Genomic DNA, 27,974 nt, shown 5'->3' with positions numbered 1-27,974 from the left:
ACTGTCGGCTACCAGGACTGTTGTCCCGCTGATCTCTCTGGTCTACGTATGGCCTATGATAAAACCTATGCTCTTTCGTCCCCTGCTGCTCCACAATTAGCCATTCGCCTCTGGGAAGTATCGTGGCCTCTTTGGATAATTTGTCAGCCTCGCTGTTATGTTCTCTGTAAATGTGTAGACAAGAGAAATGATTAAATGCAGCCTTGAGTGTATGTGCATCATATAATATATTGCTGAGTGTGTGTGTATGACAAATAGTGCAATTATTGATCCAATTAACAACCATCATTGAGTCCCCGAATATATTAATATTGGTGCACTGATGTGTCAATGAGAAATGTAATAGATTTCGAATGGCCAAGAGCTCTGCGAAATTATTTGATCCTCTGCCAAATCCCATTTTTACAAGGTATCTATGGTGTTCATTGATATGCAGAACAAATCCACCTCCACATCCAGTTTGATTCGCAGCCCCATCGAAGAAGGCCCACGGGGTCGATTTATCAATTGTGGGTTGAGCCTGTATCGTCCTGGTTCGAGTGGGGGGAGGGTCAGGTAATTCTTGGTACACGGCAACGATGGTTGCTTCTGTACGGGGCCAACACACAACCTGATCCTCAAAAATAACTCGGTTCCGTGCTAACCAGATGTGCCAGGTTGCCACGAGGGGGAGGTTTAGGAGCTTGGAACCCGGGTGGCAGTGATTCCAGGCAGTCCATGCACCCGAAATGTCATCACCATTCCAGTTCCCCGAAATGCCAAGTTGTGTGCAGATGTTGTTCCATAGAGTGTGAACTGCCGGGCAATGGAGGAATATGTGGGCCGAAGTCTCTGATGCCGCTTTGCAGAATGTACACCAGGAAGGTCCATAGATGGATCTGCGAGTAAGGTGTTCGGCCGTGGGAATGGTATCTTTGAGGACACACCAGAAAAATAATCTGGTGCGTGGAGGAGCATTCAGCTTCCAAATGTCACGCCACCACGATGGCGATGGCTCCGGTTTTCTGTGAGTAATAAGTGCGCTGTACCCAAACTTAGGCGCGTAGATACCATTGTCCGCCTTACACCAAATAAGTTCGTCAGATCCTTGTTTGATGCGGATATGGGATTCGGTCAATGCAAGAACATATTCACTCCATTCCTGATGCCACTGCGGAGGAAGGTCAAGTTGCTGAGCCGATTTCCAAGCTTGAGTGAAAATGTATGTGCGCAGCTGATCAGCAATATGAGCAAAATTCCGAATGTCTCGATCATGAAGGAATGAAATGAGATCTCGGTTGAGGATGTGTCTGCCCCCACTATTAATCCAAGGATCTAGGCCAATCCTGCCCAGCGTTCCATCGTTTATTCTCCATACTAGATTATCTTGGATGAGGGGAAGGGAGTGTATCAGGGCCTTCCATATTGATGAGCATCCCTTCGCTGTCCAAGATGGTAGTCTAGCCCAATCCATAATGTTCTGAGGCCAAATGTATTTGTGATAGGATACTTGTGCCCATAGATTTTGGCTATTTAATAGTGTCCATCCCATCTTAGCAGCAAGAGCCAATGCGAAATCGGGTAGGTCTTTGAGACCCCAGCCACCCCATTTTTTGGGCAGGGTGATTTTCTTCCAGCTAATCCATGCAAATATTCTTTTGTCCTGGTTCCCATTCCATAGGTATCGATTGCACAGCTGCTTCAATCGGCCCAGAATGTTCCTCGGTATCCACGCAAGTGCCATCCAGAAGACCGGGGTGGCCTCTAGGACAGACTTAATGAGTACCAATCTGCCAGCCCTGGATAGGAATCTGAAGCTCCAGCCTGAGAGTCTTTTTTCCAATTTGGCGACCAACCACACCCAATCAGCAATTCTTTGACAAGTAGGCTTGAGTCTGAAACCCAAATATTTGAGTCCTCTATCCAGAGGGAGAACAATATATGGAAAAACCTGAAGGGCTAGCTGGGATTCCTGTACCGTAGTACGGGAGCATGTGATAGAGGATTTAGTCTGATTTGGAAGCATACCTGTAGCGGCAGAAAAAAGAAGGATCTTTGAAAAAGACCGAGAGTCTCGAACACTGCCATCAAGAAGGATAAGAACATCGTCCACGAAGAGCAGATGTGTGAGAAAGCATAAATCAGATATGCGAAGGCCCCGGATATCACCAGCTCTCTTAGCAGAGTCTATGAGACGACTTAGGCCTTCCATGACCAGAAGGAAGAGCAGGGGAGAGAGGGGGCATCCCTGTCTCAGTCCCCTTTCAGAATGAAAAAAGGGAGAGGCCGAACCATTTATGAGGATGCTGAATGTTGGGGAGGATATACAGGCCATGATCCATGAGATGTAGGAGTGAGGAAAACCCAAGTGGATTAGGATCATTTTGATATAGAGCCAGCTGACCCGGTCGAATGCTTTTGAGAGGTCAATTTTGAGGAGGATGGCTTTAAGGTGCTTGGACCAAATAGAGTGTATAGCTTCTTGGGCCAGGCCTATGGCCTCATGAATCTGTCTAGATTCGAGGAAAGAAAATTGTTGTGGGGCAATGGACCTGGAGAGGATTGGTCTAAGACCATTAGCTTCTTGGGCCAGGCCTATGGCCTCATGAATCTGTCTAGATTCGAGGAAAGAAAATTGTTGTGGGGCAATGGACCTGGAGAGGATTGGTCTAAGACGATTAGCAATAGTCTTAGAGATGATTTTGTAGAGGCAATTGCACAAAGAGATAGGCCTGTAGTCATCAAAGGATTCAGGGGTATCAGTTTTTGGAATGAGAGCAATGAAGGTTGAATTGATGGCATGGTAGATGGATCCTGTAGCTCTGCTCTCCTAGACCACCCCCAGCAGGTCCTGACCCAGGACCTCATAGAAGGCTAAGTAAAATTCAATGGTCCATCCATCCGGGCCAGGGCTCTTGTCTTTTTTGAACCACTTCAATACTCCTTCCAGCTCCTCTGCCGTAACCGAATCATTTAAAGCCTCCACGTCCTCTTCCTCAACAAATCTCGGGAAGTGATTTGCCACATTGATGATATCAGGTAGATTAACATCACGGGGGCACTTGTATAGTTCCCTGAAGTGAGAGGTGCCCAGATGAGCGAGCTTGTTAAAAGTGTCTGCTATTTCACCATCAGGTGTGGGGAGCTTCCAGATAGTATTAGATACTTTCCTGCTCTTAGCAAAGCTATGAAAGAACTTCGTGTTATCATCCCCAGCTTGAATCCATAATGCCCTACTCCTCAATCTTATGGATTCCTCTCTCTCTTTGAGGATTTTTTCTTTTTGATTCTCCAATTCAATCAGCCTGCATTTATCAGCTGCTGTAATGAACCCCAACCCCCTTTCGTCGGTGAGAGAGCATAATTCAGCTTCAATATGGGTTAGTTGAGCAATGTCTCGAGCCTGTTTCTCCTTTGCCCATACAATAGATATATGTTTAATTTCCGAGAGATTCCTGCAGAATCCTTTAGCAAGTGATTCTGATCCATTGATAGGGTGAGAGGACCAGTAATCAGATATCATCTTGACATATGATGGGTCCTTCAGCCAGGTATGATTAAATTTGAAAGGTGCTTTGGGCTTCTTGAAGGGACCCTGAATCTCCAGGTATATTGGAGAGTGATCTGACCAACCCCCCGTGCCAACCCATTGTTTGTAATGTTGCAGTCTCTGAAGAAGAGTCTCCTTCATAAGGAATCTGTCAAGTCTGCGGGCTAGTGTAACGTCCCCCACCCATCTGTTCCTCCATGTGGGAAGAATTTTCTGCATGGGAATATCCATAAAATTTGATTTCTCAAGCAGATTATTCATGAAGTTTGTAATGGAGTCAATTTGAGCCGCCGATCCCCATGACTCCCTGAACCCCAGAGAGAAATTAAGGTCTCCTCCGATAACAACCCGGTCTTCGCCCATAATGGTAAGTTGTAGAAGATTCTGCCAGAACGATTCTCTCTGGGTACAGGGGGCATAAACATTGACAATGCGAAGGTTCATGCCTAGGTCAGCTGAGAAAATGTCAAGCCCTAGAAATCCCGATCCCCCCCAAGTCGAGTCCACCTTAATAGAACGAGGGTTAATTCCAATGGCCAGACCACCCGATCGGCCGACGGCATCAATGGCTGAGTAGGTCCAGCCAGGAGTCAAGGCTTGCATGGCTCGAGTAATCTGATCTGCGGAACAGAGGGTTTCTTGAAGCATGATGATATCGATAGGTTCAGATTCTATGAGCCGCTTCATGGCTAGTTTCTTGGAGGAACTAGCCAATCCTCTGCAATTGAAGGATAGGCACTTCATGGGGGAACACCTCTCGGGGTGTGTCCTGCTCTAAGGACCCCGTCAATGGTGGATTGTCGACCTGATACTACCTCTGCCCCAGCTTGTTTAATAGCCTTTGAAAGATGAGATTTCCTACCCCTGGTGGTCAAGGTCCCACCCTCTGGTACCGCGATTCCCAGGCCCGAATGACAGATGGGAGGCTCTTTGGCTTGAGACCTGGATCGGAGGAAATATGTATGGGGAGGGGAGGGTTCCGAGGTTGCAAGGGAGGGGCAAGCCAAAGGGGAGGAAGTGGTAATAATGGGTTCTGTGGTGCATATGAGGGGGGAGGATGATAATGCACAGTGAACCATGGAGGTCTGTAAGGTGGAACCACAATCATTCATCACATCAATAGAAGAAAATATGGGGGATGAAAGAGTACCCGAGACCATACCAGCTTCTGCTGCCGAGCGAGCCCTGGTCCTTGGCGGAGAGGGTTGCCGTAATCCCGGATCGACCGCAGGTGAGGTAGTCGCTGGGGGCAGTCCCGAAGAGGTAGGTCGAGAGGTGATAGGAGATGCCGCTCTGGTTGGAGCCGGAGTAACCCTCGGTGATTCTTCAGCTTTCTTGATGAGTGGACAATCCTTTATGAGGTGCCCAACTTTGTGACAATGCCTGCATCGGAAGGGGACTCCTTCATAGTCAAGGATCTGCACCCTGATACACCTTCCCCACTGAAGTGTGATCTGTTCTTCGAGTCCATCACGGGTGTCTAAGTGGACCAATATACGCGCTAGGGTTTGGTTCCCAGATTCAACAAATGTGCGATCGTAATCCAGATATGTCCCCAGGGCATTCCCGATCCTGATGAATACTTCTTCCGCCCAAAACTGCAGTGGGAGGCCAGGCAGGCGCACCCAAATCGGTCCGGCTCCGATCTGTTCTCGTTCTGGATCAAAGAGGGGGCTCCATCTCTTGAGGAGGACCGGGGCCATTTCGATATGCCAGAATCTGGCCAAAACCAGATTAGTGTGACTTTCCTTGGAGAAATGTAGGGAAAACCATCCTCTGGGGAGAACATGGACCTCAGGAAGGTCAAATAGCACACCGCCCCAGATTTCCTTCACCCATTGCTTAAGCCGTTTCGCCGAGTATGCCCTGCCCCGGACATGCCCTACCAGAACAGTGCTGGCCATGTCCATGAGATCGCTGAGAGACTTGGATTCGTCGAACCTGATGGTGATGTCTTTTGCCGTAGCCTTTATGCACTTGGTCTTCTTTTTGCAGGTGCGAGGAGCCGACGGATGGTCGACCAAGGGGTTTGTTATACCATCCAGAGATGAGGGTTTTGCGGGCTTGATTTTAACAGCAGGAGTTTCGAAGCAGCCGGAAGGACGGGCTCCCGAAGATGATGGATTGGATGCAGGGGGTACCGGCGGGGGAGGGGAGGGCGCCGAAAGGAGAGGGTGGGCGAGCGGATCAAAAGAGGGTGAAGGGGGAGTGTGGGTAGCAAGAAAATGAAGAGAGCCCGGCGAGAGCGGGGGCACCTCAAATTGCGGAGAATCGATAGGGTTCACTCCTGTAGTGGACTGTGGAGTGCAATGAACAGGCAGCGAGACGGAGGGCGGATACTGCGGCAGATCCGGTGCGGTCGATGATGAGGAAGGTGCGAACTGCGAGCGAGCAGCAAAACTGGGGTTCCCGAATATAACCTTGTCCGGTGTAGGCTCCTCCGAGTAGTCCACCGCCTCTAGCTCCATAATGTCTGCCATAACTGTCTCCTGAACGGCGACCGAAAGCGACGGGTGGAGAATCCAATGGTGGAGCTGATGCGTGATTGTCTCTGAGCAGTGACTGCGACGGTGATGCTGAGCGATAGCAGTGAAAAACCCTAGCCGCGTCGATGCTGCAGTCGATCTCGGTGAAACCCTTTAGCCGAGACCTTCACGTGTGCGCGCCATCAGAGCCCCATAAGGCTATCCAGATTCTGGGTATATCTTCTCGTTATGTTGCATATATGATTAAGCTAATTGAAGTTGAACCATCTACATTCTAGGAAGCTTCTCATCAAGAGGTTTGGAAGAAAGTGGTGCAGGAAGAATAGCAATCCATTATGAATAATGGGGTCTTGAAAATCATTCCTAGACCTAGTGACAAATCATTTGTCACCTCCAAATGGATCTATAATATCTAACATGTTGTTGATGGAAGTATAGACAAGTATAAATCTAGATTCGTTGCAAGGGGTTTCTCTCAAAAGGAAGGCATTGATTATGAAGAAACCTTTGCACCCACAACAAGGTACACTACCACTAGAAATTTGGCGTCATTGGCTACTACAATGGGTTGGAATATCCATCAAATGGATGTGAAGACTGCATTCCTGAATGGGACCATTGATGAGGAAGTGTATATTAAACAACGTGAAGGATTTGAAGTTAATAGTAGGGACTCTCATGTTTTTAGACTCAAGGAGGCCCTATATGGTTTGAAGCAAGCACCTAGAATTGGCTTTGTAAAGAGTTATGTTGATCCAAATCTCTACATCAAGGTCATGAATAATGAGCTCATCATTATTCTACTATATGTGGATGATCTATTCATCACAAGCGTGGAGAAAATAATTCAAGAATGCAAGAAGATGTTGGAAGCTAGATTTGAGATGAAGGATCTAATACTGATGCACTACTACCTAGGTCTAGAAGTATGGAAGAAACTTGGGGAGATATATTTGGGGAAAGGAAAGTACATCATCAAGTTGTTGCAAAAATTTGGGATGATGGATTCCAAGCCTATGATTACTCTTATGATCACCAATCTCAAGAAGTTGAGGGGCTCTGACTCAAATTTCATGGATCCTACCTCCTATCATCATTTGGTGAGCTCCCTAATGTATCTAGTAAATACTAGGCTAGATATGTGTTGTGCAGTAAAATTTCTTAGTTAGTTTCAGTTGGATCCTCGTCATGTTCATTGGATATTTTCCAAACACATATTGAGGTATCTTCATGGCACTATGCATCAGTGCTCAAAGTATGATAGCACAGAAGTCAATCTAATTGGCTTCAGATTCTAATTGGGATCGAAGTGAGACCGATGGAAAGAGCATTGCTGAAGGATGTTTTAGTTTGGGAGCTACTTTGATCTCATGGATAAGTAGAAAGCAAGATCTTGTTGCTTTAAGTAGTGATGAGGCAGAATATGTGGTTGTGTGTGAAGTAGGAAAGGAGATTGTTTAGTTAACGAAAATTCTGACAGATTTGTTCGAGAAGTCTCGGGTCCTACTGTGATTAATTATAACAATCAAAGTTGTATTAAAATGTCTGGAGATCTCGTGTTTCATGCTAGAACAAAGAATATCAACAATAAGTTCCAATTTATTAGGAACTTGGTGCAAGATGGGATCATGAAGTTGGAGTATGTCTTAACATATGAACATGTACCAAACATACTAACAAAGTCTCTTCCTAATAAGAAGTTTGAATATCTAATAAAAATGTTTGGTTTAGTAGATATTGTTGATTGTATTGATGATGAGAGCTTAGAAGAGATGTTTTGAGGCTTTGCAAGTGAAGCATTTCTTGGGAGGACATCTAACTGACACTTTGTGTTACTCTCTAGGTCACAAAGTGGGGAGGGTGGCATTGTTAATAGAGCTCCAAACTTGGATACGCACCTAGGTCCCTAGGTTGGTGGTTAGCAAATAATCCTAATGGTACCTAGAGAAGCTTAAAACTTGAGTCCGCCTTAGTCCCACTTGGATATATTTCCCTAGTCAGGAATCTATTATGTGGCATTGCAGTGCCTAAATTGTTAAGAGACTAATGGATAGATTGCCTTGGTTAGGAATCTAGTCCATGGCATTACGATTCCTAAACTCTTCATTGTTCATATAGTTTGAGATCTCGCATTATATTTGTATATTATGAATACCTCCCTAGTTAAGAGGGAGTGTTGAAGAATGTAACTAGGTTCAGTGTTCATAAATGTATTTGAGTCATTATGTAATGTACTTGTTAAAAGAATAAAGAAAAAAATTATTAGTATATCAATTACTTATTAAAGCATGTATTTCATGCTTGGTTCATCACTATATTAGTCAAAGTCTCCATTGTGGACTCCTAGGATTAATATTGAGTCAATAGAGTCATTATACAATTTCTTGGGCTTTGAAATCATGTAAAAAGGTTTATTATTATGTAACCTCCACATCAAGTCGGCCTAATGGAGATCAATTCAGCCTAAAGGACACCTATACGAACTCAACTAGAGCCTATAAAAGGAAGGAAATTCAATTCATTTGGAGCATCTCACCTCAAGCTAGTTTGATATCTCTCTAGAATCCAGAAAAAAAAGTGTGAAATGGATCAAGGAAGCCAAAAGGGGTGTGAGTTGAGTCAATGTCCCCTTGTGACCCATCCATTACACCTATCCCATACAAATCATGTCTAGGGCTAGTCATGTAAAGAATATAACACATACCCACAATTATCCACATATTGTTTTCTTTGCATATCGAGGGGTGTAGGATTCCTTGATCAATGATCCATGGAAGAAATACCTGTTGTTTCTTTGCACCATGAAATAGTTTTAGTGCTCATAGGCTTTGTTAGTGAATCTGCAACATTGTTCAAGGTTCCAACCTTCACCAACAACACCTTCTTGTATTCAACCATGTCTCTCATTATAGAAATTAGTAAATCTTTTATACTATTGATGAAATCGAACTAAAATCAAGAGATTACAAATTTCCTATATAATGCTACAGAATGGAAATCATAAATTAGAAACACGTGCAATGACATGCAACCATTAAAGAACCACAATAATACAATTATTTACAGGGGAACCCAACTAGGAAAAATCCCTTCATTGCTTTTCATCAATCAAATGAGAATGAGAAATTATTACAATGTCTTGCATCAATCCTGAAGCACAACCTGCACTATAAACTTGTTCTCCTACTCACGGTCCTGCGCTGGCAAACATTTAGCCAATTCAAGGCCCCAGCTTAATCATATTTCCTTGCACAATTCCTAAGGAAATTGGCTCCTAAAAAGTAGGAATTTCTCCTATTTTCTTGTGTAATTCCAAAGGAATGATTCACCTTCTCAATGTTAAGCTTTGTACACTCAACTAGTATACAATTGATAATTACAATATGCCCTTTCCTCCACTCTAGCTAGGAAATTTGAATTCCGTGCATGTCTGGGCTAATTTTAGCTAATTGACTAGTTTAACTGAGATATCATTGAGTTAACAACAGTTCTACTACTCAGCTGACCTTAAACTGACTCAACTAAGTATTTGAGCTCAGTTAACTGAGTTAAACTGAAAATAACTAAACCAGATTGATAAATTTTAGCAATCATTACATGCACAACTCTATTTCTAGTCAATAACTTGAATTTATTGAGTAAACTTTAGACAGAGCCATGTCACACAAGTTAACTACAATACAAGTCATCCTTCTGATGTGGAAAATTGAATTACTAAATTTCACTAAGGCACAAGTCAAATTTAGCCTTTCTTGTTACAACTTCTAACACTCCCTCTTAGCAAGAAAGGGATTTTGAACCACCCCTCTCTTACACCTATGGAATTTGAATTTTCCTCCTGAAAATTCCTTTGTTAAGATATTTGCATCATGCTCCTCAATTCGAATGTATTGTAGCATCATCATTCTCCTTTACACACAATACTGCAAGTGATGGTACCTAATATCAATGTGCTTGGACCTGTCATGAAACACTGGATTCGCAAAGAGTTTTATACAACTCTAATTATCACAATAAATCACTATCGGATCCATCTCTAAACTAAAAATACCCACACGTATTTTCCTCATCCATAAGGCCTCACATGTTGATTGAATTGAAACCATGTATTCGGCCTCTGCTGAGATGAGTGCCATAGACCTATGTTTCTTGCTATAGCAAGGAATAGTTGCAAACGCAACACTGAAGATATCATATTAAGTACTTTTCTTGTCTGATGTTAGGTCCCTATAATACTAGTGATTACCCCATTACTATTGTAGTTGTATCCCTTATTAATATTGTTGTGCCCCTATTGTCCCCATATTGTTTTTACTGTGCCCCATAGAATCCCTCTATTGTTATTTTTGTGCTTTTATATTATTATTGTTAGGTTGGTTGGGTTATATTGTGACTCCTTAGACTTCTATATATAGAAAGGAGGTTTTGTCATTTGAATCATCAAAGAATCATTCATTTGTGTAATGTAAAGGAGGTTTCCCCCTCGAAGAGGCTGAATTCTAATGCGTTGATCTATCTTTTCTATCTTTTTGTGAGCTAGTTTCATAACATTTGGTATCAGAGCTTTGGATTCTAGGGTTTCACTCCTCCAAATAGGTCATCGTGGAATTTTCGCTATAACTTTTTTCTACGACGTTTAAAAACCGAAAAAAAAAACCCATTTGAGACAAAATCGTACTCAACCTTCAGTCTGAATTTAAGAGATTTTCGCGCTATATTTGCTGAGATATGATATGAGGAAGTTGCTCTTTTGGCAGACTCCTGAATTACATTCCAAACAGGTGATCTGGGGAAAATCGTTATAAATTTCTCTCTAAGTATCAGATTGAAATTTTGTAAGAAGGTACAAAAATAGGACGGACTGTAGTTTCTTGTATATATTTTTCAGATCCAAAGGTCGAAACAGGGACACGTGGCACATCGTACAACTTCACTCTACTGAACTAGTCTATAATCAAGTCACTGTAGGAGATTTGGCATAACTCTTCCTTGGAGAATCCAATTTAGATAAGACTAGTGGCATTGGAAAGAGGACACAAATGGCTACTATAAGTCACAATTTCAAAACTGGATGATCCAAAATTACAAAGATACATTAGAGGCAATATCGAGCTCCTACAAAGTGAAAAAAGGTGTGTAGATTTTTTTTAAATTTTTGCTTAAGCTTGGTTTGAAAAATTATTTTGAAGGAATTCAAAGGGCATAGTAGAGCATTATTATCGGTAACTAATGCCCTGAGGAAAGATAATTCAAACACCTAGTAAGCAACCTGAAAGCTCTAGCATGACTCATGAAGAAGAGGAAGAAATGCTACATGATATCAAAATTACAAGACCAAGTGCAACAAATGTCACTCTCACAAAAGCTAACAGAAGCTAAGATAAATGATGTGGAATATAAGATAAAAGGCATGGAAGCTAAGATGAATGGTGTGGAAGCTAAGATGGACGATTTGAAGATAGATTTGAAGACAGGCATGGCAGATTTGAAGACAGATTTGACAAATTTTCTACAAGAAATACTTACTAATGGTGAAAGGGTAGTAAAGGAAACTCATGATGTGAACAAAAGATATGTTAATCATGATTTCATAGACTCTAATGTTGGATCTAAGACCCACCATATTCCAAAAATCGATATGAGGAAGTTTGATGGCAAGGATCCCGCAGAATGGATATTACAGATGGAGCAATTTTTCGATCTCAATAATGTGCAAAACACACAAAAGGTACGTATTGCAACTTTATATTTAGAACCTAATCAGTTTGTATGGTATCAATGGCTTTACTCTCGTAAACAAATTATCACTTGGGCAATTTTTACGGAAGAATTGACAACACATTATGAGGATACAAAAAGAAACACTTTTTTTAGCCAATTGATAAGTCTCAAACAAAAGGATTCAATAATGGAGCACATTGAGGAGTTCTAAAAATTGAACATAAGGGTAAAAACTATTCCAAAGGAGCATAGGATTGAGATGTTCATATGGACTTTAAAGGATAATATCCAACATGATGTTTGCCTTTTGGAACTTGATTCATTAGAGAAGGCATTCAGGTTAGCAAGAAAAATGGAAAGCAAAATTATGGCAACGAGGAAGCATACCACTCACAACTATAAAGATGGAAGTGTTGTTGCCCCTAGTCTTCCACAACCTATAAGGTTGACACCACAATAATTGGAAGAAAAAAGAGAAAAAGGGCTTTGTTACAGTTGTGATAGCAAATACACTAAAGGTCATAAGTGTGCTGAGAAGAAATTATTCTAAATAGATTGTGAAGAGGAAGAAGAAAAGGAGCAAGAAAGGTCAAAAGAAGAGGATATACTCCAGGAACAAAACTAGATAAAGAAGAAATGAATCTGACCATATCTTGTAATGCATTGGCTAGAATTACCACTCCTCAAATCATAAATATAGAAGGACAAATCAAGAAGAAAAAGGTAATAGTGTTGATTGATTCAGGAAGTACCCACAATTTTATTCATTGTAAGGTAGCAAAAGAATTGAATTGCTTCCTATATCCAGCACCAGAGTGTCAAGAGATGATTGAAAATGGAGGAACAATAAATTTCTCTGGAAAGTGCCATAACATCAAGCTATCCATGGAAGAATATGTATTGACTAGCCCAATGCTTTCCATTCCAATGGGAGGTGTTGATGTTGTACTAGGAGTCCAATGGCTACAATCCTTGGGTACAATAGCTTTTAATTTTCAAGAAATTTTCATGAAATTTTCTGTGGAAGGAAAGGAAATTGAATTAAGGGGTATTGCAGGGAAACCAGGAAAGATAATCAGCTCTAACGGTATGAAAAAGCTTCTAAAAAAGGAACAAAGTGGTGTAATTGTCTAGTCAATTTAATGTCTTAAATTGCTCTACATAAATTATCAATCCGGGTATCGTAAACTGATGAAGTGTGGTGCACTATATGTGCTTAGTTAACCTTTCTCTTACTTCGTTGTTTTATAGTTTATGTTATTTTTGGGATTTTTGTTCTAACATGCAATAATCAAATAATGAGAAAATGACTATGAGGCCAAGTATCCTTGCTGCAGCAAAAGGACAAGATGATTCTATCACGTCATTAGTTCATTAGAAGGCTATGTGTATCACTAATCTACAATCAACTTGAAAGCATGCAGTAATTCAAACTGTACATTAAACTTGCAAAGAAAGAGCTTGAAAGAAATAACTTGAAATGAAACTGAAAGCAAAACATAAAAACCACTTTCTAATGGCACTAGTCACTACTCATGCTGCTGCAAAAAAAAGTAAGAAAAACCACTTTAAAGACCAATTATAATGATCATCTCTTCCTAACTCTCTGCTTCCAACATATAGTACTATGTGAAACACGATTAAGAAGTAGTTAGAAATAAGTCTAAAAAGTAATCAAAATAAGAAAAATCCACTTTAAAGACCAGTTATAATGTTCAACTCTTCCTAACTCTCTGCTTCCAACATATGGGATTATGTGAAACACGATTAAGAAGTAGTTAGAGATTAGTCTAAAAAGTACTCAAAGCAAGCTGTAATTTATTAATATTCTGATCTCTTAAAGATGAACAACTTATGATAAAGAGACCATCAATATGTTAGCATACAACTTGAGAAACTAAACTAGAAATCAAGCTAGAAAAATAAAATAAAGGCAGCAACTTATGAATATGACAACTGAAAATACCATTAGAGATAAAGCAAATACAACAAAGACACACAATCCTGGGAGAAAATAACTTGCATAAATTAAAATTGCATGAATGAAAATCTAATCTACCTTACATTCTACAAAGCAATATTTACAAAATGAAATCTAATCTACTTACATCCTAATATGCTCCATGACATCTACTTCACATCTCCTTCCATGTTGAGAACATCAAAGCTTTATTCAATTTCTTCAAAAGTGCAAAGTACAACAAAGCTCTCCAAAGCTTTCAAAAGCCATGGGACTAACAAACTAAAAGGACTAAGAAAAGACTAAAGGAAAGACTAGCAAATGAAGGAGAGAGATCTCCTATTTATACAAAAAGATGAGAGCCATCTCATTAATGATAGTCCATGAATCTCTCCCTCTACCTCTAGAGTTCTAATCAAAATAGGAACTGATAAGACACATGTCTTTTTAGAGTTACAATACAATTAGGAGATGTGACACATATCCTCATGATCTCATGATTCTTTCCAACCAAATTCGAATTTGGCCTTAGAGTGCCACATAAGGGTCTTCTAGAAGCCTCCTTTCAACCTACACATGTCAACAATCTCAACCCATTTGTTAGGTATAAGCATATGCACATTATTTTCTATGTTTAACCACAAATTCACTTAAAAGGCTTAGAAATAATAAATATTGGAAAAACATAAAGGTGGCCCAATAATAATGAAAGTGGGATGAATGTGGTGACATAGTAGTGAAATGGAGGTGAAATGGAGGTGATATAATGGACATAATAGTGAAAGTATAATGCAAATGAATGACATTTTCAAGACTCAACATACCCCCCAACTGAAGCTATATTACATTAACTCTTTTGATCCTTGAGCTTTGGCTTAACTTTGCATGATATCATTTGATAACTTCATATTTCTGCAAAGTGTTTCACTTGAATTGCAACATGGTTGGTTCTTGTGTTACAACCATTTTTTTTCTTTTGTTTCCTTCTATTTTGATCTTTGAACTTTGCATAATGATATTTTGATTATTGTTGCAAAGTATATCTTTATTGGATTGCATGATGGTTGGTTCTTGTGTGACAACCATGATTTTGTTTGTATCCAATTTATCCTTTAAGCACTTTTTCAAAAGCCATTGTATGCTCATAATAGAAATGTAATATTTAATATATGTTGGAAGTATGTGAGCTCTTGAATATGATATGGTCATGGCAAGATATGAATATGAATGTATTCCCCCCCCAACTGATGGTATTGGCAATTTTATGAAATGAGGAAGAGAAATGTTTTTCCAACAATTATCATTCTAGCTTTTTATGGAATTCTATGGTTAAAAGTTAAAAAATGCCGTACCTTCACTTACCCTTTGGAATGGATGAGTTGTATGTGTGGTGGCTGAAAACTTCTGATTATATTCTTCTTCAAGTGGCTGAACAAGAGGGGTCATGGATAGAGAGATAAGATGGCTTTTTATTGCTTCTACTAAAACTTGCTGAATCTGCTCCAAAATGCTGAAAATAATAGTCTTCATGTCTTCAAAACTCATTGGCATAATTCCTACTATGTGAAAAGATGTTCTGATGTCGAACATAGTAGGAAATTGTTGGCTTAGTGGCCATTAATGAATGCCACTAGTCAACACGAGAACTCTCACCATTGATGACAATGAGAGTCAAGATGCCCAAACACATCTTGCTAGGTCCGAATGAATTTGCTGATGTCGAGTCACCTAGAAGATCTAATGAACAAGGGACATTAATGTATTCCCATTGTTTGTCAGCATGAGGACTTGCCATTAAGGCATGCAAGCCTCAAGGTGTTTTTACAAAGAACTTAGACTCAAAGGACTATGGACTCAATAATTTGCATTGAAGCAGGGCTTATTTGCAGAATGAAAATGACAAGGAATGGAAGGTGAAAATGGAAGATGGCAATGGAGAGTAGAAATGACAATGGGCAATAAGCATATGAATGAGCCTCTTGCTTTTATTTGTGGGTTATGAATGGACAAAAAGAGATGGAAAATGTATGTGAATGTAAATGGAAAATATGGAGGAAAATGAGGTGAATGGTTTATTATGAAGTATGGATGTGATGGATGGATGTGATGGAGACAATAGTATCTGAAGGTTTTTCAAGTGTTTGGATCTGATTTTGCATCAGCATATTTCCTCTTTGTTGCTGATCATCCTCTCATGAAACAAATTGGTCTCTTAGAGAGACACCATTCTCTTGTAGTCATTTGTCCTTCCTCCTGGAACCTGCAAAAAAACTAATACTTCTTCTGCAATGGAATGTAAGATTATCAAAGGAGAGAGGTGATCAATCTCTCTAATTATGATATTTACACACAAAACTAAGAATTTGTATTAATGAAACAAGTTCTCAAAGGAAAAATCAAAAGAATTTATACCTGCTTTGGAATTAGTGCCTCAAGTTGATGTTGCTTCTTTTCAGCAATTTATTTCATTATTTTCCATTTCAAACTCTAATGATATATTTCTCATTGTATAGATCTTGTTGAGATCTTTCCAATGGTACTCAAATCATCAAAATCTGATTTTGTATGAAAAAGATAAGCTGATTTGAACAATGAGGTTTTTCTGGCTGCGGAATCAGAGAATAGCTGCGGAATTGGACTTTAGCTGCGGAATGTGCACAGTTCTGTAGCTAAAAATCTTGGATACAAAGTTAGCCATTCATCTTTCATTATCAGTCCAAAATTAATCAATACCTTCAGAAAAGTGAGAAAATAACTTGTTCATTTCATTGATTCAAAATTATTATTTTTTCTTGACATGCAGCGACTCAGTGTGGCGACTCAATGTGGCGACTTTGTGATAACACACAATTTGACTTCCCTTTGACCGGGGTCTTTTTTATCAAATTTGACTGAATGAATAGGACACCATCCATGTACTGACATTTCCCTAGCTACCCATGTGACTTGTTTTGCTTGATGATACCTGCAACCTAGAGTTTAACAAAACAGCTGCGGAATTGTCAGCTAGCTGCGGAAACGCTGTATTGGCTGCGGAAAGTGCAGAGAGTGCTGTGAAATAGAGTGGCTGTGTGCATGGAAGAGAAGAAAAAAAAATGTGGAGGAGTGAATGAAATGCATGGAACACTTCAGAATCTTCTTCTTCACTGGGAGGTTGATTTAGGTCCAGAAACGGTCTTCTTCGAGTCCCCATCTGTGTATAAATATTTGCGAAACTTTAAATTTGGCAAGAAAGAATTGTGAATGCTTTTTGATGAACCTCACCCTCAAGAGTGTCATCCAAGTCCTAGCAATTCTACCAAAGCCATAACATGGAGAAATGTTTATGATATTGAAACACTTGCCATAACAGTTGCTGGTAGAAAAGCGAGTTCCTTTAATCACTCCAGGACAGTCACTTGTGATTAGTACTGTGCTGTGCTCTGAAGTGCTTCCCCCGCCTATGACTGGAGTCACGCGCTCGAATCTCGCAGAAACGATGAAGAACAAGAAGAAAAACGTGCACTTCGCAACAACGAAATATAAGGGAAGAATGTGAAGATGAATTGTAGTTTGCAGCGGGAGTTATGCGGCTGTGAAGAGCCGTATGTAATTGGCTTACGTAACAGAGCCGTCTTCACTTGGATCACTGCTGGTTTTAATGAATTGCAACGGGTGGCATATGGGCAGAGGACGTGGTAGAGGTGGCAAAGATTCCATCACATAATCAAATTGGCGTTATCCTTCTTCAGGCACGCGGAATACATCAAACTGTCAGTTAATAACTCAATTTTTTCACGCGGCGGCAAAAAAAAAGAGGCTCCAAAGAACCGAATATTTATCCTAGACCGCCACGAATTTCCTCAAACGGTTTCTGGGTTATCTAATTAACCCTCCTAGAAAAAAAACCCATGTTTTAGTTTTTTGAAATTCGTTTCTGTTTGGGAGAATCGAAGGTGTGAAGTTTGACGTTTTTTCAGGTTTACGTTTTTTTTTTTTTGAGTTAACAGTTCTGCATTCGGCTGTGAAATTGATTTTGAATTTTTTTATATGGAATACTTTGGAGGAGAGGCAGCTGAAGGATCTGATCAAGAAGCATTCCGGACTCATTAGCTACCTCATTTATTTGTGGATTGAGACTCAGAAAAATTGCATCCATTCAAAGTTAAGAATTCAATAGCAGGTTTGGATACATGACCAGCACCAAGAATAAGAACTGCAAATTTCTTATTAGAATTCTCTTTTATTCGCAATGAATTATCCTTCGACACTCTATTTCTTACAGAAGACTCCTTTATTTCCTTTTTCATGCCCCAATTTCCACGCTCATTATCAGAGTTAGCTACAGCAGCCAGCAAGTCCACAATATGAGCCAGGAGATCCTTGCATTTTTAAAACAACGACTTAGGAATTTTATTGAATTTACAGCTCAGGTTGTTTATATCACAGGTTTTGTAGGTGGCGGAGATCTAAGTGGCAGCAATTGATCTTATTGATTCATTCTAACTCAGATCAATCTCCAAATAATTATGGTGAATGTTGAACTCATCCCATGAAGTAGACCTGTAATCTGATGGATATAATGGCAGAGGAAATTGGCTCCAATAGTAAGAGGATTTGGCCCCTGAAGTAACATAAAATTCAGCTAACAAATTTGTTCTTTTGCCAGCAAATGTAATCAGATTACATGCTCTCGCCCTTGGAGAAAAATGACTACTCTGCCCTTAATAATTTAATGGATCACCAGAGGCTACCTTCAAGAATTCGACCCTCTGTTTCTAATCGATAATGTAGCTATCCAAAGGTGAAATCAACTCAAAACTCTGCCACTAAATGATGGATGCCTCCTACAGGAATCAACAGGTCAAAGCTTGAACAGGGAGGCATATATATATATATATATATATATATATATATATATATTGAAGCCACAGTGAAAACTAAGAATGGAGATAGCCATAGATTGTTTTTCTCTCTTTTTTTTTCTTCTCTGAAATTTTAAAATTTTATAAAAAAAGATTAATGATTTTCAATTTCAGGCAGCAAATACTTCAAGAAAAACATGCTAAAAACAAGACTTTGACTGAGGTCCTAGGCTGATTTTTCACCGATCTGAGATGGGTGACTAGGATAGGATCCATGTCGGGACAATTCTGGAGATGCCCATGTGGTCGGTTTTTTCATTAGATGCCTGTAACCTGCTAAACCTTGAAACAGCTGCGGAATTGTCAGCTAGCTACGGAATCAGGGCAGTTTCCACAGCTAAGTTGCAAAACCTTATTTGAACAAGATGCAGTGTTTTGAAGACCACTACAAAGCATAACCAGACAATTTTGGACAATTTGAACCTATCAAAGCAGTTGAGTTTCATTTTTTTCATTTTTTTTTTTTATTATTTTTTTTTTTTTATTGAATCAATTGAAATGTTTGAAGTTTATTTTGTCTCCTATTTTTTCTTTTAACAATTCTTTTTCTGATCCTCCAGATCACACAAAGTGCAGGAGGAGAGCATACTCAAGAATTATTATTTTGTCTTTTTTTACTTAACAATCCTTTTCCTGATCCTCCAGATCACACAAAGTGCAAGAGGAGAGCATACTCAAGGATTATTAATTTGTTTTTCAGATGTAAGAAATAAGGTCTCCTAATTACACTTCCTCGGCAACGGCACCAAAATGTCTAGTCAATTTAATGTCTTAAATTGCTCTACATAAATTATCAATCCGGGTATCGTAAAATGATGAAGTGTGGTGCACTATATGTGCTTAGTTAACCTTTCTCTTACTTCGTTGTTTTATAGTTTATGTTGTTTTTGGGATTTTTGTTCTAACATGCAATAATCAAATAATGAGAAAATGACTATGAGACCAAGTATCCTTGCTACAGCAAAAGGACAAGATGATTCTATCACGTCATTAGTTCATTAGAAGGCTATGTGCATCACTAATCTACAATCAACTTGAAAGCATGCAGTAATTCAAACTGCACATTAAACTTGCAAAGAAAGAGCTTGAAAGAAATAACTTGAAATGAAACTGAAAGCAAAACATAAAAACCACTTTCTAATGGCACTAGTCACTACTCATGCTGCTGCAAAAAAAAGTAAGAAAAACCACTTTAAAGACCAATTATAATGATCATCTCTTCCTAACTCTCTGCTTCCAACATATAGTACTATGTGAAACACGATTAAGAAGTAGTTAGAAATAAGTCTAAAAAGTAATCAAAATAAGAAAAATCCACTTTAAAGACCAGTTATAATGTTTAACTCTTCCTAACTCTCTGCTTCCAACATATGGGATTATGTGAAACACGATTAAGAAGTAGTTAGAGATTAGTCTAGAAAGTACTCAAAGCAAGCTGTAATTTATTAATATTCTGATCTCTTAAAGATGAACAACTTATGATAAAGAGACCATCAATATGTTAGCATACAACTTGAGAAACTAAACTAGAAATCAAGCTAGAAAAATAAAATAAAGGCAGCAACTTATGAATATGACAACTGAAAATACCATTAGAGATAAAGCAAATACAACAAAGACACACAATCCTGGGAGAAAATAACTTGCATAAATTAAAATTGCATGAATGAAAATCTAATCTACCTTACATTCTACAAAGCAATATTTACAAAATGAAATCTAATCTACTTACATCCTAATATGCTCCATGACATCTACTTCACATCTCCTTCCATGTTGAGAACATCAAAGCTTTATTCAATTTCTTCAAAAGTGCAAAGTACAACAAAGCTCTCCAAAGCTTTCAAAAGCCATGGGACTAACAAACTAAAAGGACTAAGAAAAGACTAAAGGAAAGACTAGCAAATGAAGGAGAGAGATCTCCTATTTATACAAAAAGATGAGAGCCATCTCATTAATGATAGTCCATGAATCTCTCCCTCTACCTCTAGAGTCCTAATCAAAATAGGAACTGATAAGACACATGTCTTTTTAGAGTTACAATACAATTAGGAGATGTGACACATATCCTCATGATCCCATGATTCTTTCCAACCAAATTCGAATTTGGCCTTAGAGTGCCACATAAGGGTCTTCTAGAAGCCTCCTTTCAACCTACACATGTCAACAATCTCAACCCATTTGTTAGGTATAAGCATATGCACATTATTTTCTAATGTTTAACCACAAATTCACTTAAAAGGCTTAGAAATAATAAATATTGGAAAAACATAAAGGTGGCCCAATAATAATGAAAGTGGGATGAATGTGGTGACATAGTAGTGAAATGGAGGTGAAATGGAGGTGATATAATGGACATAATAGTGAAAGTATAATGCAAATGAATGACATTTTCAAGACTCAACAGTAATTACACAATTATGTTCGCTAGATGTTTCCACATCGAAATCATCTATTTCTCCAGATCTCCAAAAAGTCTTAGACAATCATTCCCAAGTATTTGAGACTCCCAAAGGTCTGATTCCAGGAAGTGTTCCTCCAAACATCAGGCTATATAGATATCCCTATGCCCAAAAGAGTGAAATTGAACGTATGGTTGCAGAAATGCTAGAGGTTGGTATAATTCAACCTAGTCAAATTTCTTTCTCTACTCCAGTAGTATTGGTGCACAAGAAGGATGGATCATGGCACATGTGTCTGGATTATAGGGAGCTCAACAAGCTCACTATTAAAGATAACTTTCCCATTCCTGTCATTTATGAATTACTGGATGAATTACATGGATCAATTTACTTCACCAAGTTGACTCTTCGTTTAAGATATCATCAAATCAGAATAAAGACTGAAGACATTCCGAAAACAGCATTTAGAACTCATGAGGGTCATTATGAATTTTTGGTTATGCCTTTTGGCCTTACCAATGCACCTTATACATTTCAAGGTTTGATGAATTCCATTTTCAAACCCTTCCTTAGAAATTTTGTGTTATTATTGTTTGATGATATACTAATCTACAACAAGTCTTGGAAGGATCATGTTGAACATGTTGACAGGGTGCTACAAATATTGGAGGAGAAACAATTATATGCAAAAATATCCAAATGTTTCTTTGGGGCACAAGAGGTGGAATATTTGGTTCATATTGTATCTCATGAAGGAGTTAAGGTAGACCCTAGCAAAATTAAAGCCATTAAGGAATGGAAAATCCCCACATCCATAAAGCATCTACGAGGATTTCTCAGATTGACAGGGTATTATCTCGAGTTTGTTAAGAATAATGGGAGAATAGCAGCACCTCTAACAACATTATTGAATAAAGATGCATTTTCATGGACTTCAGAAGCAACAAAGGCCTTCGAACATCTTAAAGAGGCAATGTGCCAAGAACCGATCTTAGCTACACCGGACTTCACAAAAACCTTTATTGTGGAATGTGATGCTTCAAGAAATGGAATTGGTGTTGTTTTAATGCAAGATGAAAGACCCATTGCTTTTGAAAGTCATCCAATCAAGGGAAAGTTTTTACACAAAGCTATTTATGAGAAGGAAATGTTGGCAATACTACATGCACTTAAGAAATGGCGACCCTACCTAATGGGAAGACACTTCAAGGTAAAAATGGATCATGATAGCCTTAAATAATTTTTAGAACAAAGATTATCCTCTGAAGAGCAACAAAAGTGGGTCACAAAGATGTTGGGTTATGACTTTGAAATCATCTACAAAAAAGAGAAGCAAAATGTGGTGGCAGATGTACTCTCAAGAAAGGATGAGGATGTGGAAGCATTGTTGTGTTCCATTTCTATTATCCAACCAGATTGGATAAACGAAGCAAGGGAGGAATGGAAGAATGATGAAGAAGTGTGGGCACTTATTCAAAAGTTACACCAAGATCCCAATGCATCTGATACATTTAGCTGACAAAATGATTCGTTATGGTACAAAGATCGCTTATACCTCTATAAGAATTCCCAACTCAAACAAAATATTCTTATGAAATTGCACACTTCTCCCTTAGGAGGGCACTCAAGATTTTTAAAAACTTACCACAGGGTTAAGAAGGAATTTTTTTGGGATGGCCTTAAATCGGATATTCAAAAGTTTGTGGCGGAATGTTTGGTTTGCCAACAAAATGAAGTTGAAACAATTAAGACCCCGGGTCTATTACAACCTTTATCCATTCCAAGCCAATGTTGGGAGGAGGTTTCAATGGATTTTATCACAGGTTTACCCAAGTCTGAGGGAAAGAGTGTCATCATGCTGGTAGTTGATAGACTTACCAAGTATGCACACTTTTGTGCATTATCACATCCATTTAAAGTTAGTACAGTTTCTACTGCATTTATGGAAATAATTCAAAAGCTACATGGAAACCCAAAGATTATTGTAAGTGACAGAGATCCCATTTTCACTGGAAATTTTTGGACAGAATTATTTTCTTATCTCGGTATTCGGTTAACTCATAGCTCATCTTATCATCCTCAATCTGATGGGAAAATTGAGATAGTAAACAAATGTTTGGAAGGATATCTTCATTGCTTTGTATCTGATAAACAAACACAATGGGTCAAATGGTTGCCTTTGGTTGAATGGTGGTATAACACTTCCTTCCATACAGCAACAAAAATGACCCCATTTATGGCACTTTATGGATATCAGCCACCATCCATCACATCATATTTAAGAGAAAATTCTAAGGTTCAAGCAGTGGAACATCACATTGAGCATCAACAACAAGTTCTCCAACTCTTAAAGGATAACCTCGTGTTGGCGAAGAATAGAATGAAACAACAGGCAGATCAACATCGCAGTGAAAGAAGTTTTGATGTAGGTGATTGGGTATTCCTACAACTACAACCATATAAACAAATGTCCCTCAAGTAAGTTAAGAAGGATAATAAATTATCACTAAAGTATTATGGTCCATACAAGGTGTTGCAAAAGATTGGTACTGTGGCATACAAATTGGAGCTTCCTGCAGCTTCTCGAGTGCACCCAGTTTTCCATGTTTCGTGTTTAAAGAAGGTTATAGGTGACAAGCTCCCAATTCAAACAATATTTCCATAACTTGACAAGGAAGGAAAAATTATATTGGAACCGGAAGCAGTCATAGAAACAAGAACTTGACAGCTACGAAATCGATCAATTTCGGAGTATCTCATCAAGTGGAAGAACTTATCCGCTGAAGATTCCACATGGGAGGATGAGAATTTTATACAAAAGCATCCATAACTACTCAAGCGTTGAGGACAACACTTTTTTGAAGGAGAGGGGCATGTGAGGTCCCTATAATACTAGTGATTACCCCATTACTATTGTAGTTGTATCCCTTATTAACATTGTTGTGCCCCTATTGTCCCCATATTGTTATTACTGTGCCCCATAGAATCCCGCTATTGTTATTTTTGTGCCTTTATATTATTGTTAGGTCGACTGGGTTATATTGTGACTCCTTAGACTCCTATATATAGAAAGGAGGTTTTGTCATTTGAATCATCAAAGAATCATTCATTTGTGTAATGTAAAGGAAGTTGCCCCCTCGAAGAGGCTAAATTCTAAGACGTTGATCTATCTTTTCTATTTTTTTGTGAGCTAGTTTCATAACATCTGATGGACTCCCTGCCCAATCTGCATCAACGAAGCCTTGGAGCTTCACCCCCTATGTCCTCTTGTACTATAACCCATACTTGGTTGTGCCTCTAAGGTACCTCAACATGTGCTTTGTTGCCTTCCAATATAGCTTGGTCGGCTTCACCATGGCTTGACTCAACTGATTAATTACATAGCATATGTTGAGACTTGTGTTTGCCAAATACATCAAGTTTCCCACAAGTTGTATATAGATGGTAGCATCTACTACCTCTCCTGAAGAAGCACTCTCCTTCCTCCAGTTTGTAGCTAAAGGTGTGTCCATATGCTTGCAGTTCACCATGTGAAATATCTGGATTATTTTAGAGGCATACTTCCCCTGACTCACAAACATCTCACCATCACCCTGCCATAATTCCAATCCAAGGAATCAATGCATCAAGCCCATTTCTTTCATCTCAAATTCTCTTGCAAGGTCATCCTTGCAAGATTGGATCAACTGCTCATCCCCTATAAGTATCAAGTCATCAACATACAGAATTAAGATAAGAAACTTTCCATCTACAACAATGTGATAGATATTAGAATCTACTTCACTTTTTTTGAAGCATAACCCATTGAGATATGTGTTAATCTGAGTGTACCATGCTCGGGGCACCTACTTGAGACCATACAGGGCTCTCCTGAGTCTACACACATGTGTCTCCCTATCATATGTCTCAATTCCCTTTGGCTTCTCTATGTATATTTATACCTCAATAGCACCATTGAGAAAGGCAGTCTTCACATCCATCTGATGTATTTTATGCCCCATATTCATAGCTAATTCTAGAATGGTTTTGATCTAGAAATATCTTACCACAAGGGAAACCAATTCCTCATATTCAACTCCCTCTACCTAAGAGAAGCCTTTGGCCGCAAATATGGCCTTTTACTTCTCGATGCTCCCATCAAATGCATGCTTCACTTTGTAGATCCATCTAGAACCAACCACTGACTTGTTCTCTGGTCTTGCAACCACCTCCCGTACATTTTTCTTCATGATGGAGTCATACTCCTCCACCATTGCATCAACCCACACTGGTTGATAAATTTCTTCCTCAAATGAAGAAAGCTTTGACTCAATGAGTTCTGTCATGAGATCCATATATCAAGTGTACATGTTTGTTGACCTAGTCTGTCTATGCTAAGCTGAAGGAGCTCCCACATGCTCTCGTGCATCATGTACCAATCTGTCAGCTTCTCTAATTCTCTTCCTCTGCATTCTGGAAGCTTTTGGTTGATTGGGTGCCCCTACTTGGCCTCTCGTTCACTCCTCTACAGTGGTTGCTACACTACCTATTGAAGCTTTGTCTGAGGCTCCTCTTTTGGAGATAAAATTTCCTCCTCCTGTGGTATACTCAAATATTGCTCTAGAGATCATCTCATAGCCTTCTCCTCATCAAATTTGACATCTCTACTTACTAATGTCACCCTGAGCGAGGGAAAATACACCCAGTAATTATGTGGTGTCTCTGTGTATCCTACAAAGACTCCAATCTTAGTTGTAGGCTCAAGTTTCTTCCTGTTATCCTTGGACACATGACAATACATAGTAGTTCAAAAAATTATGAAATGAGATACTTCTGGCTTCCTCCAAGAGAAAGCTTCTTCAGGTGTGATCATGCCAAGTATTCTATGACAGCTCTTGTTCTATAAATAAATTGTGGTGTTGCATGCTTATGGTCATAGGTGTAATGGCTGCCCCTAATCATGCAACATGTCTCTTGCTACTCCCACTATGTTTTTTTTCTTCCTTGCAGCCACCCCATTTTGTTGTGGGTTATGGGGCGCTATCAATTCTCTTCTAATAATCTGTTTGGCACAAAATTCCTTGAAGGTGCTAGAAACAAATTATCCTCCATTGTCACTTATCAGGGCTTTCAATTTCTAACTAGACTCCTTTTCAACCAATGCTTTGAATTCAACAAATTTTTAGAAAACTTCATCCTTCTTCCACATGAAGAATATCCAACATTTTCTTGAAAATTCATCAAAAAAAATAACATAATACATATGTTTTGTTTTAGAGGTTGTATAAAATGGTCCACATGCATTAGAGTGCACTCACTCCAATAATCCTCTATCTCTTCTATCTCGGCCCTAGAAGGTGGATTTGGCATATTTCCCCAATGTGCATCCCTTGCAGACATTATGTTGGTCAAGGGTACATTTCGGGAGACTAGTGGTAATTTGTTGCATGATTTTTAAGGCTCCATGGTGTAAGTTTCCCATGCGCCTATGCCAGAGTTCTCCAACATCTCAACTCTACACTTATCCTACCTTGCTACTCAGTGCAGAACAAACTTCCACCTCAAGTTTGTAGATATTCTTCCCTCGAACTCCAATATATTTCACTTTCTTGGTTGCTACATGTCTCAAAAAGGATTTCCATTTACTAAAAACAACATTATAGACATGATCCTCCAATATAACTACATAGATCAGGTTCTTCTTCAGCCAAGGTACATACATGACATCTTTCAGATGAATATAGGATCCTAACTCCCTCTTAAAGGTTATGATACCATTTCCTTTGGTATTGTACCCCCATCATCCCCAAGATCCATGTTCATCTATAGATTCTTCTCCTCTAAGCTACTAAAGAATAATTTGCATCCTGTCATATGGAACGAGACACCTGAATCTATATGCCACACACTCCACATTATAATTCTCACCATGCATGCAATCAAGGTGAAGCATAATTCGAATTGTGAGGCAAGTGCTTCACCTCCTACTCCTCTTGAAGCCTTCTGGTTATACTCCTTGTGTGAACACTTCATTGCATAGTTCCCAATTCATGGCAGTGAAAACATTTTATCTTGTGTAGGTCCTTCTTTCCATTGTTCTAGTTGATCTCTGTTTTTCTTTGGGCCTCCTTTCCCTTGCCTTTCTTTCCCTTCCCAACCAAGGAAAAAATATCTTCCTCCTCAGATTTAGATGTTACTCCATCTCTAGAGTTCCTCGGGATTTATTCCTACAGCAAGTTGGACCAGAGTCACTCCAAATTTGGTAATTTGTCCATTCCATTTACAGAGTCCTAGTAGTTGCGCCAGGATTTTGAGAGGCCTAGGAGATCTAGGCTTACTAGTCCTGAAGAGGGAATATTTTTTCCAATTCCTCCAAGCTCATCTTGACACTAAGTGAACTTGTAGAGGTAATGTGGAATGGTTTATCTTTTCTCCATGCGGATGTTTCTAAGCTTGTCCCTCAATGCCAATTTCATGGCATCACTAGGATTTTCGAATAACTCAATGAAGGTCTTCCACATAGAAAAGGGAGTCTCCTTTCCATGTAAATTAGAGGCTATGTGGTCTTCTCTCACCCTCTACAATGTTCCTCCTATATTTTGTGCTATCCTTCTTCCACTAGGCTAATTGTTGTGCATCCGATTTTGTTGGCTTTGGAATGTCATTTTTGGTGTACTCCAAGAAACCATTATCATTGAGCATTTATTTGATCCTATCCTTCTATTGTCCCTTAAGAAACCAATTTCTTGGCTATGTAGAAATTGTGCTTAAGACATTAATTTTATTATTCATGTCACTTATTTGTATGATGTATCCTCAAGTGAAGGGCCTGAAGGAGCTGACTTTTAACCCTTAATATTTAGCTAATATGGAAGACTCAGAATGCCATATGATGCTGATATAAATGTTGTGTTGAGAATGCTTTGAGAAGTTAGAAATAATATGTTGTTTTTCATAGAAACTATTATATGTAACTTAGAAGAAATGTAGAAG

The 27,974-nt window shown here is 39.1% G+C and overlaps 1 protein-coding gene across 1 annotated transcript; it reads right to left on the bottom strand.

Moving 5' to 3' along the window:
• Positions 1-2,809: 2,809 nt before the first annotated feature.
• On the bottom strand, positions 2,810-6,009 carry LOC149157623 (uncharacterized). The gene is made up of 3 exons (XM_089433744.1): positions 4,692-6,009; positions 2,921-4,149; positions 2,810-2,830 (listed from the first exon to the last, which is right to left on the bottom strand). Exons 1-3 carry the CDS (start codon positions 6,007-6,009, stop codon positions 2,810-2,812), a joined length of 2,568 nt encoding a protein of 855 aa, XP_089289870.1.
• Between the last annotated feature and the right edge of the window lie 21,965 nt (positions 6,010-27,974).

This window comes from Pinus tabuliformis, chromosome 5_2, assembly GCF_031772625.1.
Source record: "Pinus tabuliformis cultivar Carrire ecotype Pingquan chromosome 5_2, CPIR1, whole genome shotgun sequence".
Taxonomy (NCBI): domain Eukaryota; kingdom Viridiplantae; phylum Streptophyta; class Pinopsida; order Pinales; family Pinaceae; genus Pinus; species Pinus tabuliformis.
The sequence above is the reverse complement of the archived record's forward strand: the minus strand, read 5'-3'. Positions and strand labels throughout refer to the sequence as shown.